Source organism: Coregonus clupeaformis, chromosome 14, assembly GCF_020615455.1.
Source record: "Coregonus clupeaformis isolate EN_2021a chromosome 14, ASM2061545v1, whole genome shotgun sequence".
NCBI lineage: Eukaryota > Metazoa > Chordata > Actinopteri > Salmoniformes > Salmonidae > Coregonus > Coregonus clupeaformis.
Window position 1 is genome coordinate 20,031,020 of NC_059205.1, and position 15,174 is coordinate 20,046,193.

At 44.1% G+C, this 15,174-nt stretch overlaps 1 protein-coding gene across 1 annotated transcript; it reads left to right on the forward strand.

The window, feature by feature from the left end:
• The first annotated feature begins 1,924 nt into the window (after positions 1 to 1,924).
• LOC121581288 (type I phosphatidylinositol 4,5-bisphosphate 4-phosphatase-A) lies at positions 1,925 to 9,961 on the forward strand. Its single transcript, XM_041896807.2, has 7 exons — positions 1,925 to 2,160; positions 4,888 to 5,081; positions 5,520 to 5,626; positions 7,125 to 7,230; positions 8,760 to 8,812; positions 9,401 to 9,491; positions 9,751 to 9,961. The coding sequence occupies exons 1-7, from the start codon at positions 2,043 to 2,045 to the stop codon at positions 9,892 to 9,894; spliced, it is 813 nt and encodes a 270-aa protein (XP_041752741.1). The 5' UTR covers positions 1,925 to 2,042; the 3' UTR covers positions 9,895 to 9,961.
• Positions 9,962 to 15,174: the final 5,213 nt, after the last annotated feature.

The window sequence follows — 15,174 nt, forward strand, 5'->3', positions numbered from 1 at the left end:
GTGCAGAGCCTCCATCTTCTGTTATGAAGCAGAAAAGATGGGTATTGTCATTACTGACACTATGGATTAGAGTTCCATCGGTTTCATTATAAAGTCTGAACATTGACTCTGTTTATGGAATACACGCTCAAAAAAATAAAGGGAACACTAAAATAACACATCCTAGATCTGAATGAATGAAATAATCTTATTAAATACTTTTTTCTTTACATAGTTGAATGTGCTGACAACAAAATCACACAAAAATTATCAATGGAAATCAAATGTGTCAACCCATGGAGGTCTGGATTTGGAGTCACCCTCAAAATTAAAGTGGAAAACCACACTACAGGCTGATCCAACTTTGATGTAATGTCCTTAAAACAAGTCAAAATGAGGCTCAGTAGTGTGTGTGGCCTCCACGTGCCTGTATGACCTCCCTACAACGCCTGGGCATGCTCCTGATGAGGTGGCGGATGGTCTCCTGAGGGATCTCCTCCCAGACCTGGACTAAAGCATCCGCCAACTCCTGGACAGTCTGTGGTGCAACGTGGCGTTGGTAGATGGAGCGAGACATGATGTCCCAGATGTGCTCAATTGGATTCAGGTCTGGGGAACGGGCGGGCTAGTCCATAGCATCAATGCCTTCCTCTTGCAGGAACTGCTGACACACTCCAGCCACATGAGGTCTAGCATTGTCTTGCATTAGGAGGAACCCAGGGCCAACCGCACCAGCATATGATCTCACAAGGGGTCTGAGGATCTCATCTCGGTACCTAATGGCAGTCAGGCTACCTCTGGCGAGCACATGGAGGGCTGTGCGGCCCCCCAAAGAAATGCCACCCCACACCATGACTGACCCACCGCCAAACCGGTCATGCTGGAGGATGTTGCAGGCAGCAGAACGTTCTCCACGGCGTCTCCAGACTCTGTCACGTCTGTCACGTGCTCAGTGTGAACCTGCTTTCATCTGTGAAGAACACAGGGCGCCAGTGGCGAATTTGCCAATCTTGGTGTTCTCTGGCAAATGCCAAACGTCCTGCACGGTGTTGGGCTGTAAGTACAACCCCCACCTGTTGACGTCGGGCCCTCATGGAGTCTGTTTCTGACCGTTTGAGCAGACACATGCACATTTGTGGCCTGCTGGAGGTCATTTTGCAGGGCTCTGGCAGTGCTCCTCCTGCTCCTCCTTGCACAAAGGCGGAGGTAGCAGTCCTGCTGCTGGGTTGTTGCCCTCCTATGGCCTCCTCCACGTCTCCTGATGTACTGGCCTGTCTCCTGGTAGCGCCTCCATGCTCTGGACACTACGCTGACAGACACAGCAAACCTTCTTGCCACAGCTCGCATTGATGTGCCATCCTGGATGAGCTGCACTACCTGAGCCACTTGTGTGGGTTGTAGACTCCGTCTCATGCTACCACTAGAGTGAAAGCACCGCCAGCATTCAAAAGTGACCAAAACATCAGCCAGGAAGCATAGGAACTGAGAAGTGGTCTGTGGTCACCACCTGCAAAACCAGTCCTTTATTGGGGGTGTCTTGCTAATTGCCTATAATTTCCACCTGTTGTCTATTCCATTTGCACAACAGCATGTGACATTTATTGTCAATCAGTGTTGCTTCCTAAGTGGACAGTTTGATTTCACAGAAGTGTGATTGACTTGGAGTTACATTGTGTTGTTTAAGTGTTCCCTTTATTTTTTTGAGCAGTGTATTTGTTCTGTTACATGGACTATTGGTTGCATTTCAAGAAATACAATTATTCAACCTGTGTTACACTCATGTATTTGGGGTTTATTCTCCTCATTGTGCTACATTTACCAACACCCTCTTTGCTATAGCTTACCATTATTTTTGATATTATGCAATATTGTTTTATTATAGGTAGTTGTGGCCGTGGGCTGTGTTGACCAATTATTATGAGGGAGTGTATGGTCCGACAGAGTCGCAGTAGTGAACGCATGATCATGTGACGCATACGTTACTTTTCCGGCACAATCCCGGGCGCAACGGCTCCAGATCATTGCTTTACACGGTCCTACTCCCCCCACGCCTTGCTTTCGGTATGGCGGACGGCGAGAGGTCCCCGCTACTAGCAGATCTCGGAGATGGTGCTCTTGGGGGTGGTAACGGCGGAGTGTCACCTGGCTCCGCTCCCTATGGTTTACCAAATAAGCCACAAAGTGAGTATACATGGATGTTCTCCCACCTAGCCAAGGCAATCAGCTAGCTAGCTAGCTAGCTGACAAAACATCGGTTCCTATGATTTCCAGATAGCCAAGAGCACAAGTTGCCGTCTAGGTAGGAACATGGACAGCGCGTATTTCGTAAAACATAGTAACGACGATTGTGTCTGCACTGATTCTCTGGGGAATAAGTCGTGGTTGCTAGCTAGCTAGCTGTTGATGCATGCATGCCGGTTAGTTAACTTAGTTGCCTGGCAATATTTCTCTATAACCTTTAGGCATTTTCTGCATTTGTCGTTTAGGCATCATAGTTAAACGGATGTAACTAACAAAACAGAAACACTCATTTATTGTGTTGATTTTGTGCATGGAGCTAGCTAACTAGTCTGCAGCAAGATTGCTAACTAACTAGCCTAGCTATAATCAATTTCTCAGTACAGTGTATGCAAGCTACTATATCCTGATGATCCACGTGTTATGAAATTGCTAATTCTGTGATGTGATAGTGGCCTACAGAAATAAACATTTCAGTGTAGTATTTGTACCACCATTTGAAGATCTACAGCCTGTATGTTCACTCTAGCTAACCAACGTGCTAATCTCGTTTGTGGCGTGTACACGAAGCACCTGATATGATTGGCACCGCTCTGGGCCATTCAGGAAGCTTATAATTACTGCAAGATAAGACGTCGACCAATTACGGTCTCCTGGGGAGGGGCTACTACTGTACCTACGGAAATATCAGAACAGTGACATGAGTTGGGGGGGTAACACAGGTGATTGTTCACGTCATAATAACTTACATTCTTGTGTCTTTGAAATTATACAGTGGTAATTGCATATTTCCGTGATTAATACAGATAAGCCCCTGCAGTCCTTTTATAAAGCTCCTTTTCTGTTGGAACTCAAATCTCATTCTTGTTAATCCTCATTTAAAATGTAAAAAAACTGAACAGTACTTTCTGTGTTTAACCCTTTCTTGGTTCAGTGCACTACTTACTCTCTGTATATTAGTCTGTCAGTCAGTCAATCTGCAAATCTGTGGCTAAAACCCCCCAGATATATGCAATAACTCAATGTTATCAAAAGCAAAAGAGCTGATAAAAAAACAGCAATTAAAAATAACTAAATAAACACAGCAAAAAAAGAAACGTCCTCTCACTGTCAACTGCATTTATTTTCATTAAACTTAACATGTGTAAATATTTGTAGGAACAGTCAGTATCTGGTGTGGCCACCAGCTGCATGAAGTACTGCAGTGCATCTCCTCCTCATGGACTGCACCAGATTTGCCAGTTCTTGCTGTGAGATGTTACCCCACTCTTCCACCAAGGCACCTGCAAGTTCCCGGACATTTCTGGGGGGAATGGCCCTAGCCCTCACCCTCCGAACCAACAGGTCCCAGACGTGCTCAATGGCATTGAGATCCGGGCTCTTCGCTGGCCATGGCAGAACTGACATTCCTGTCTTGCAGGAAATCACGCACAGAACGAGCAGTATGGCTGGTGGCATTGTCATGCTGGAGGGTCATGTCAAGATGAGCCTGCAGGAAGGGTACCACATGAGGGAGGAGGATATCTTCCCAGTAATGCACAGCGTTGAGATTGCCTGCAATGACAACAAGCTCAGTCCGATGATGCTGTGACACACCGCCCCAGACCATGACGGACCCTCCACCTACAAATCGATCCCGCTCCAGAGTACATGCCTCGGTGTAACGCTCATTCTTTCGACGATAAACGTGAATCCAACCATCACCTCTGGTGAGACAAAACCGCAACTCGTCAGTGAAGAGCACTTTTTGCCAGCCCTGTCTGGTCCAGCGACGGTGGGTTTGTGCCCATAGGCGACGTTGTTGCCGGTGATGTCTGGTGAGGACCTGCCTTACAACAGGCCTACAAGCCCTCAGTCCAGCCTCTCTCAGCCTATTGCGGACAGTCTGAGCACTGATGGAGGGATTGTGCGTTCCTGGTGTAACTCAGGCAGTTGTTGTTGCCATCCTGTACCTGTCCTGCAGGTGTGAGGATCGGATGTACCGATCCTGTGCAGGTGTTGTTACACGTGGTCTGCCACTGCGAGGACGATCAGCTGTCCGTCCTGTCTCCCTGTAGCGCTGTCTTAGGCGTCTCACAGTACGGACATTGCAATTTATTGCCCTGGCCACATCTGCAGTCCTCATGCCTCCTTGCAGCATGCCTAAGGCACATTCACGCAGCTGAGCAGGGACCCTGGGCATCTTTCTTTTGGTGTTTTTCAGAGTCAGTAGAAAGGCCTCTTTAGTGTCCTGTTGCCTACTGTCTGTAAGCTGTTAGTGTCTTAACGACCGTTCCACAGGTGCATGTTCATTAATTGTTTATGGTTCATTGAACAAGCATGGGAAACGGTGTTTAAACCCTTTACAATGAAGATCTGTGAAGTTATTTGGATTTTTACAAATTATCTTTGAAAGACAGGGTCCTGAAAAAGGGACGTTTCTTTTTTTGCTGATTTTATGTACAAATGTATAGGAGCTCTGTACTTAGGCTGCTACTAGGGCGCCATGGCAAGTAATAGCACTGACTTCGCTGATAGTTGCTTAATTGAATAACTTTCTATGATATGTGGTCTCTTTCCTACCTTAGTTGAATACACTGATTGTAAATCACTCTGAATAAGAGTGTCTGCTAAATGACCAAAATGTTAATGTTCCCTCCTCCCCCCCCCAATCCACTCTCTGTATTTCAGGCTTTCCTCCCTTCCCCAGCCCCACCCAGCCCTCAGTGCTTATGGGGGAGGACCCTCCTCCGTACTCCCCCCTCACCTCCCCAGAGAGCGGCAGCGCGCCAGGCATCAGCTGTAGGGTGTGTCAGAGCCTCATCAGCGTGGAGGGGAAGATCCACCAGCATGTGGTCAAGTGTGGGATCTGCAACGAGGCTACGGTGGGTGACACACACACATCTATCTGTAGTGTCGTCACATCTATAGACATAGTCATATCATTTGTATACAGTGGGCACGCTGGGTGGGTGACCTACTATTCACATAAACCTGCATGTTGGGGTTAATTCCATTTCAATTCAGGAAGTAATCTGACATTCGAATATACCTCATTGCTTCTCTATGTTAATTTTTGGATTTGGAATTTCATTTTACTTCCTGAATTGACCCTAGGTTGAAGAAAAAAAGGTTAGGACAAGTTATAATTCCATGTGGAAGCTTTTTCGAAAATAAATACATTCATGGGACCAGCACCGTTGCTAACTAGCATTTTCACGGTTGATTTAATTGGAATGGAATTGACCCCGAACCTTCTTGTTCAACTTGTTCACCCTTCTGTGTCCCTCTCCTTCTCCTCTTGTCTCTGTCTCCCTCTGTAGCCCATCAAGAATGCGCCAGCAGGGAAGAAGTATGTCCGCTGCCCCTGTAACTGTCTGCTCATCTGCAAAGTCACCTCCCAGAGGATCGCCTGTCCCCGGCCCTACTGGTAAGAGAGAGAGGGGGCCGAGAGAAGGAGTGTGTGAAAGAGAGACTGGATGCATCCCAATTGGCACCATATTTACTATTTAGAGCACTACGTTTGACCAGATGGGCCTTGGTCGTAGTGCACTAGATGGGGAATTAAGTAATACACTATAGGGAAATAGGCTGCCATTTGGGATGTAGCCACATCATCAAAGCGGGAGGGAGGCAGACAACAAGGGTTATAGGATAAATTAATTCCCTCCCTTCATAAAACAATATTACATGGCAGAAGCAGTGTCTCAGGGCATACATATACAAGTGTGATTACTGTGAACTAGGACAATGTAGGACATTAATTACAACAGGCCCCCCAATGTGTTTTCCTGTGTAACTAAGTTTTCAAGATATATAACTTTCAAACTACAGAAAAACTGCCTGTATGATGCATTTTGTTATGCTGCGTTTTGCATCATATGATGCAAAATGCCTCATACCGGCTGTATTTCTGTATTTTGAAAGTTATGTATCTTGAAAACTTGATTGCTGACATGCAAAGCATTTTGGGACTATATCAACAATGGACTATTTTATTAAACAAATACCAAAAGATAGTTACTGGGTGGAGTTTTCCTTTAAGGGCTGCATTAGGCTAACCCAGTGCATAGATAAGTTAGTTGACTTGTATGGAACTTACGCTTGGTTGCATTTAAACCTAGCTAAGAATACTGACTTGTAGACTGAACAGTGAGTTGTGGTTGCTGTTTTGTCTTCCTGGCACTGATTCTGCTGATAGCAGCTATTTTGAATAAGGGTCTACTTGCGGTGACTGTTATGTGAGGTTGTTTTCCCTTCTAAACATGAATGCACTAACTGTAAGTAACTCTGGAAAAGAGCGTCTGCTAAAATAACTTAAACATTTTTTTAAATGTAGTTGACCGGAATGGTTACACTCTGTTACAATTAAATCTAGGATACTGACTTGTAGACTGATCAGTGAGCTATGTGGTTGTGTTCCCCCAGTATACTGACTTGTAGACTGACCAGTGAGTTCTGTGGTTGTGTTCCCCCAGTATACTGACTTGTAGACTGATCAGTGAGTTCTGTGGTTGTGTTCCCCCAGTATACTGACTTGTAGACTGACCAGTGAGTTCTGTGGTTGTGTTCCCCCAGTATACTGACTTGTAGACTGACCAGTGAGTTCTGTGGTTGTGTTCCCCCAGTATACTGACCTGTAGACTGACCAGTGAGTTCTGTGGTTGTGTTCCCCCAGTATACTGACTTGTAGACTGACCAGTGAGTTCTGTGGTTGTGTTCCCCCAGTATACTGACTTGTAGACTGACCAGTGAGTTCTGTGGTTGTGTTCCCCCAGTATACTGACTTGTAGACTGACCAGTGAGTTCTGTGGTTGTGTTCCCCCAGTATACTGACTTGTAGACTGACCAGTGAGTTCTGTGGTTGTGTTCCCCCAGTATACTGACTTGTAGACTGACCAGTGAGTTCTGTGGTTGTGTTCCCCCAGTAAGAGGATAATAAACCTGGGTCCAGTCCACCCTGGTCCAGCCAGCCCTGACCCCCAGCCGTCCGGAGCTCGGGTCTCCTGTGGACACTGCAGCAACACTTTCCTGGTACAACCCTTCCTGCACCTTTCTCAAAGCCATTATATACAGTAGGCTGCATCCCAAATGGCACCTTATTCCTGCCAAAGGGCACCAGGGCCCAAATGTTTGATTGTGTCTATAGGTAAATGAGGTGTGTGTGTGTGTGTGGTTAAGATTTGGAAACACAGTCCAGTGTCCAAAGGCTTATTGGGTTAATAGGTAATCAAATTAGTGTAACAATTTTCCAGATTCCCGTTAAAATAAGTAAGGGTTGCAAAAATAACCCTATTAATCAACAAAACAAAAATGCAAGTTCTCCAAGAATCAATCATTTAGTGTTATTTACACGAGTGCAACATACTATTTGCTTAGTATTAATTACTCTTACATGAACAACAACATACACCGGCCAGTTTATTTGCCTCCAGAACAGCCTGAATTCTTTGGGCATGGATTCTACAAGTCGGAAACATTCCACAGGGATGTTGGTCTATGCTGACGTGATGGCATCACGCAGTTGCTGCAGATTGGACAGCGGTACACCACCGCCACCAGCCTGTACCGTTGACACCAGGCAGGATGGTACCATGAACTCATGCTGCTTACACCAAATCCTGACTCTGCCATCAGCATGACGCAACAGGAACCGGGATTCGTCGGACCAGTCAATGTTTTTCCACTCCTCAACTGTCCAGTGTTGGTGATCGCGTGCCCACTGGAGCCGCTTCTTGTTGTTTTTAGCTGATAGGAGTGGAACCCGGTGTGGTCGTCTGCTGCAATAGCCCATCCGTGACAAGGATCGACGAGTTGTGCGTTCCGAGATGCCGTTCTGCACACCACTGTTGTACTGCACTGTTATTTGTTTGTTTGTGGCCCGCCTGTTAGCTTGAACGGTTCTTGCCATTCTACTTTGACCTCTCAACAAGCTATTTTCACCCACAGGACTGCCGCTGACTGGATGTTTTTTGTTTGTCGGACAATTCTCGGGAACCCATAGACACTGTCGTGAGTGAAAAGCCCAGGAGGGCGGCAGTTTCTGAGATACTGGATTCGGCGTGCCTGGCACCGACGATCATATCACGCTCAAAGGAGTTTGTCACTAGTTTTGCCCATTCTAACGTTCAATCGAACAGTAACTGAATGCCTCTGTCTGCCTGCTTAATATGGCAAGCCACAGCCATGTGACTCACTGTCTGTGGGAGCGATCCATTTTCGTGAACGGGGTGGTGTACCTAATAAACTGGCCGGTTAGTGTATGTACAATTAATTAAACAGAAACTATTACCACATTCAGAACCACAGACAAGTTAATGTTATATGTTTGAATATGCAGGTAGTGTGTATGTATTCTCTTCACTGACTGTTTCCTCTCACCCTGACAGCATCCAAATGGTACCCTACTCCCTATTTAGTGCACTACTTTTGAGTAGAGCCCATATACGGCTCTGGTCAAAAGTAGTGCACTATTTAAAAAGAATGCACTATTTAGGGAATAAGGTGCCATTTGGGACGCATACTCTATCATATTGACATAAGTGTCTTGTAATATGTTTCAGTGGACAGAGTTTACTGACAGGACACTCGCCAGGTGCCCACACTGCAGGAAAGTGTGAGTATCTATCTGTCCACACGATGCCCAGTCAATACAGAGGAGTCCATTAAAAGGGATTAAAACAATATGCTCAAAATATTGTCCTCCAGTGGTGGCTGGTGGCACTTTATATCGGAGGACATGCTCATAGTTGTGGCTGGATGACTGTATCAAAGACACATGGTTTCCATACCATTCATTCCACACCAGCCATTGCTATAAGCTGTCCTCCACTCGCCAGCCTCCACTGATGTCCTTCATAGTATTTTTTTCTGAAATATGTGTCCCCTTGTGAGCTGTAGGCAGTTGCTTGAACTATGTAGTGGGTCAGATTCCTATACCGTTAGCCTGTAGCATTAGTCTTCAGGATAAGCTCTTTACTGACTTGTTGTGTGCAATCTCTCAAGTCTGAGCTCAGTTACTCTTACACAACCTTTTGTTAGTATGACTTGCTTCAGCAACTAACAATTTAAACAGTTTAACAATTCAAGTTCTTTTGGACAGCCGAAGCAAGTCAGACAATTCTTCTCCAGGAAAATGACCCTTTCTATTTAATGTTTACATTCCATTTCTCCCCTCTCCTTTGCCACACTCTTCGACATGCAGCTCCTCTATTGGGCAGAGGTACCCTCGAAGGCGGAGCTTGTGGTGTTTTCTACTATGCTTGCTTTTCAGCCTCTCCGCTGCTGGGCTGGTAGTGAGTACACACTCCATACTGTCCACTCTACATGACATTACTTGACAAACTAATATCGCAGATGTATCACAAACACTGCAATCTGCCACCGCCTAAGCCCCTTTATGAGCCAGGAAAAACCCTGTCGTGTGTCATCTCGTTAAGTGTTCTCTCTCCCTCTTCTATGTCTGTAGGACCCATTTCTCACCACTAACACATTGCAACCAAAAAAAAAAAACGTGTTACATGCGCCATTTCTTTCTCTCTGTGTGTTTTGTAGGCTGGTACGTGGGTGAAGGCCCAGGACTACGGGGGTATCTATGCCTCCTGGGCCGTGCTGATCCTGTTGGTACTCCTGACCCTGGGCCGGGCTCTATACTGGGCCTGCATGCGTGTTAGTGAGCCCCTACAGAACTTCACATAGACACACACACACAGGTGTAGGTTGAAGTTGCCCCTAGATGGTGATCTTGGGTCAGTTTTGCATTTCCCCCTCTAATGGCTAAGGTTAGGATTGGGGGAAGGGAAGCTGATCCTAGATGCGTACCTAGGGGAAACTTTACCCCAAAGCCACACACACAGGGGAGAGGAGACCCATGGGGGGAGGCTTTAAAAAAATATTTATTTAACTGGAAATCAAAACAAGAAGTTCTCCTTCCCTTTAGTCTGTTCAATGTGTTTCCAAACTGGATGATGAAGAACATTTACTTGCTCCCGAAGGAGCAGTAGCTTGACTGCTACATTACTAATTAATGATGAATTTATGATATTATATATATTATAATCCTATGGCCAGTAAGGGGTTAAGTTAGTTTTAACATGTTCAACTACTGTCCCTTCCCTGTTTTAATCGTCACTCAGGCCATATCATGGCATCATGGCTCAGTTGAAGAAAGTCTTAAATTATGACGTAGCCCTCGGATAAGACGGCTACTTCGCAACACTGATTTTATGTTCTGTTTTTGGGCATTTGACATGATTGAGTTATTTGTTTTGGTAAACCCTTGAAGCATTATAGAAAGGCAAATTAAGCTCAAATGAGGCCAGTGCAAGGTGAACACCACCCAAGTTACCCTCCTTTGCCCGTCATGGTGCATAATCTGTGGGACTGTCAGTCTTTGATCCAAAGTAGCTTGGAAGCCTTAAAAGCAGTTGGAGAGAAAGATTGAACAGCCTCATCTCAATCTGACTGGACACACACAGCCCTGCTCTCGATCTCTTACACACACAGCTAATAGCTTAGATGTAAGGCTAACAGTAAGCTGTCAGTGTAACCCATAGATATGTACACTGTACTATAGTGCTTCAAAATGATGAAAGCCCTCAATGGTGCTGCCCGTGTTAAAACAGGCTTTGGGCCAAGTGTGCCCACTATCCAACTCGATGGTTGAACTACAGTACATATTTGCCTGGCTACCCATCTAACGTTTCTTCTCCACAATGAGTCTGGATTTGCTTTCCTCCCTGACCCTTTGAAAAATGCGAAAACATTTTGACCGTTCTGATTGGTCCTAGAAACCGATGGGTTGGGCCAGAGCCGGCTGATATGAATCACGTCATTTTGACATCCGCACAAATGTCTTCTAGGATGGCAGGTTCAGACTGATGTATGGAGCGATCAATAGAGCAGCGGAATTAAATTGGGGATGAGTTGTCAGGCAAAATCTACCCTCCATGATCAAAATGAGTCCTTGATGACAGAGGCAGGCTGTGGTTGTTGTAGACCCTGTGCTTCAGAGTGGCTGTCCTTCAGGTTGGGATGGCGTCCCAAATGGAACCCTATTCCCTATATAGCGGACTCCTTTTGTCCAGAGCCCGTATATGGCTCTGGTCAAAAGTAGTGCACTAAATAGGGAATAGGGTTCCATTTGGGACGCTGTCAGGGTGAGAGGAAATGGTCAGTGAAGAGACTATATACACACTACCTGCATATTCAAACGCACTCAAACTAACCATATCATATTAACTTGTCTGTGGTTCTGAATGTGGTAGTTTCTTTTATTTATTACAGATGCGTTGGTTTCTGTTTAATTAATTGTACATATTTGTTGTTCATGTGAGAGTAATTATTACTAAGCAGATTATGTTGCACTCGTGTGCATAACACTAAATGATTGATTCTTGGATAACTGTTATTTTTGTTTTGTTGATTAATAGGATTATTTTTGCAACTCTTACTTATTTGAATGGAATCTGGAAAGTTGTTACACTGATTTGATTACCAACTAACCCATTAAGCCTCTGGAACCAGGACTATGTGTCCAAATCTTAAATCACACACACTCCATTTACATAGACACAATAAACATTTTTAACCACAAACCACATTTTCCACGTTAATGGCATAATTTTACACACACACACACAGCTCTTGGAGATGGTTACCCTGCTTGACAGAACTGTTACAGTAGCAGTGAGTTATTTGAAAATATGTTATTATAATTATCATGTTTTAATCATGATATTATGTACAATATTGATCATGTTAATGATACCAATGATCAAGAACCTGGCTGATGATGCTCTTTTCAGAGTTTGTTTATACACAATAAAGACATGTATGAAAATATCAGAATGCTTTTTAGGCTGTTTTGTGTTTATTTGTTATTGCTTTTAAGACAGTTTACAACATCTCAATAACAATACAATAATCAAAACCAAACATAACAAGACAAAACAAGTAGTTCAGATACTCAGACACATTCACAGGTTGTTATACTTGGTGTCAGTTGGGTCATTTCATGAAAAGAGTGCCTTTTGAATCCCGTTTATATTTTAAGTAGAAATTGTGCACCAATATTTCATTTTAATAGCCTGTTATATTAATAATAATAATAATATGCCATTTAGCAGACACTTTTATCCAAAGCGACTTACAGTCATGCGTGCATACATTTTTTTTGTGTATGGGTGGTCCCGGGGATCGAACCCACTACCTTGGCGTTACAAGCGCCGTGCTCTACCAGCTGAGCTACATGCCCTGGAACATTGGTGTCTACTAAGTACTTTTTTTAACTTCTAGCTTTGGGCTGGATGTGTCAATGTGTAGTTCATTTAAGCAATAGGGCCTATGGGGTTGTGGTATATGGTGAACATACCACGGCTAAGGGCTGCTCTTAGGCACGACGCAACGCGATTATAAACTGGTTACCAATGTAATTAGAGCAGTAAAAATACATGTTTTGTCACACCCGTGGTATACCACGGCTGTCAGCCAATCAGCATTCAGGGCTCGAACCACCCAGTTTATAAACATACATAATCTATGAGCAGAATTACTGTTTTACCTCAATTAGCCACAAAATCCCTAGCTTGAAAGCAACTGTTTTTCTGGAAACTGTGCTGTACCAATTTCCCTACATTTTCCCCCATGTGGGCCAGCCCCCTAGCAATTCGAGTTCAACCAATGAGCTTCAGCCCCTTGCCATATGAGTGACAGCTAGCATGATGCACACACAGCAGAGCGAGAGAGGAATGACGTGGTGCACATATGTGATGTAGTACGCAATTTTCATGGACCACTTTTGGCTTGTGAGCGCTGCTTTCAGAACTACTGGCTAAAAAGTAAGAGAGAATCCCTTTAAATTAAGTGCCCTTTACTATAAACAACATGGAGAATTTAATCAATCAGATTTTTTATATGAAAAAGGCTTGCTTGCTAAAGTGCAAAAATTCAGCATTTTGTCCCTCTGTCAACACTGTCACTTCTAGGAAGATTTTAACCCACTTAATCCCAAAATGTATCCAAGTTTCACCATCATTGTAAAGCGCTCGCTATTCTGTTGCTTTGACAAAGTGATTTCTGAAGATTATTAATTTCATGTGATTAGTGATTCATTTACGTTTGTCCCTCATTTTAAGGTCAACCCTGTTACGTGAACGGAACTCTTTTTTTTAATATGGTGAAACTATTCCTTTTGAAATATTATTTTCAAACAAACATTGAAAATCTAATAGTCAAATCATAGAGTAAAAGCAGGTGAGCTGGTTCTACTCTTTTTGGGCATTTTGTGGTGGAAAACTGAGCAGGTCGAGCATAACACGTCGTCAACCCTGTTACCCATAGATAGGCTAGAAATGTTTAAACAATTAAAATGTTTTGTGAAGCATGCATAACATGTCTACTCTCTGTTGCACACAACCTTGCTTCCAATCACCCTGTCACAAGGGGATTTATGGCTGATTTAAGAAGAAATCGTCAACCCTGTTACAGTCAACACTGCTACTTTATTTGGCACTGACTATAGTTATTTATTTTTAGATGGGAAAACGTTGTTTATGAAGATGGAACGTGCCTTTTATGACAATGTTAAAATTAGGTGAAATCCTTTTTTTTTTTTTACCAAGTTACATTTCTCAAATGGCACCAAATTGGAGGAACAAACCAGTTACATTCTATCCAAATTAAAAGTTGTTGAGAGGTTCCATTATGCCTTGTGATGTACACCAGTGAACCAAAGGTGCACACATTTTTAATGACCTCACACACACACAGTCACACACACACCTAACCTAGCTCCCTTTGGGCTCTTCTTGAGTTTCATGCGGATATATTTTTTCCTCGACACAAAGAGATGGAAGGATTAGAAACATTGAGAAACCTTTCAAAAACCACAAGCTCCCTGGAGAGAGAGATGAAGAGGGAGGGGTGAGAGAAGAGTCAGCAGGAAAAAAGAAAGACAAGTGTTTTTTGGGGAGAAAAGTGTGCATCCCAAATGGCACCCTATACCCTATATAGTGCACTACTTTTGACCAGGGCCCTATGGGGCCTGCACTATACAGGGAATAAGGTGCCATTTGGGACACATTTAAAGAAAGAGGGAGGAAAAGACTATTGGTCCTGTAACCTTCTGGGTTTAAGTGGCTTTAGCTCAGAGGGCATTAGCAAAAAAGAGTGGGGCGGTAATCTGGGTCCTGTTAAACACACACACATATACACAGGCTTTGTCACAAATGGCACCCTATTCCCTATATAGTGCACTACTTTTGACCAGGGAGGGCTCTGCATAGGGAACAGAGTAACATTTGGGATAAAGCAACAAACACAAACTTACACTTTCCATCCTCACATACACACATGAGGAGAACTGATGTTCCCACTAAACTCATTGCCATGACTGAATACTGGGCCCTGAAAAAACACTAAAACCTTCATCCCTCTTACTCCTAATAGGATTTGACCCTAAGACGCGCAGCATGACCCTCATCCCACACAATACCATCATCCTGTCTCACATACAGGCTGCAGCATCCCAAAATACACCCTGTACCCTTTGTAGTGCACTACTTTTGACCAGGGCCCATAGAAAATAGGTTGCCATTTGGGACGCCACCACACTTTCCTCTCTCATACATACTATGGGACCATCAACCTGTATCATAAACAGTTCTCTCACCATATCCCTTCACCCTTACGCACAAAGCTATCTCTCAGTGAAAGGAAAAAAGAGAAGGAAAAAAGGACGACAAATGGGGTGAGGAAAGGATTGAAAGGGACGGCTTGATGGGAGAGAGAGGAGGAGAGGATGGAGGCATGAAGAGTCAGGGAAAGAGATTGAACAGAGGCTAAGCTAAGTAGCAGATTAAGGTTCTGGGTCATCAGCTGTAAAACAAACAGTAGTCCTTTTAGAAGAACTTAATCCTTATTTAGCCCCCCATCCCATCCCATTCATGCACATACATACAAACACTATGATAAGTTTAG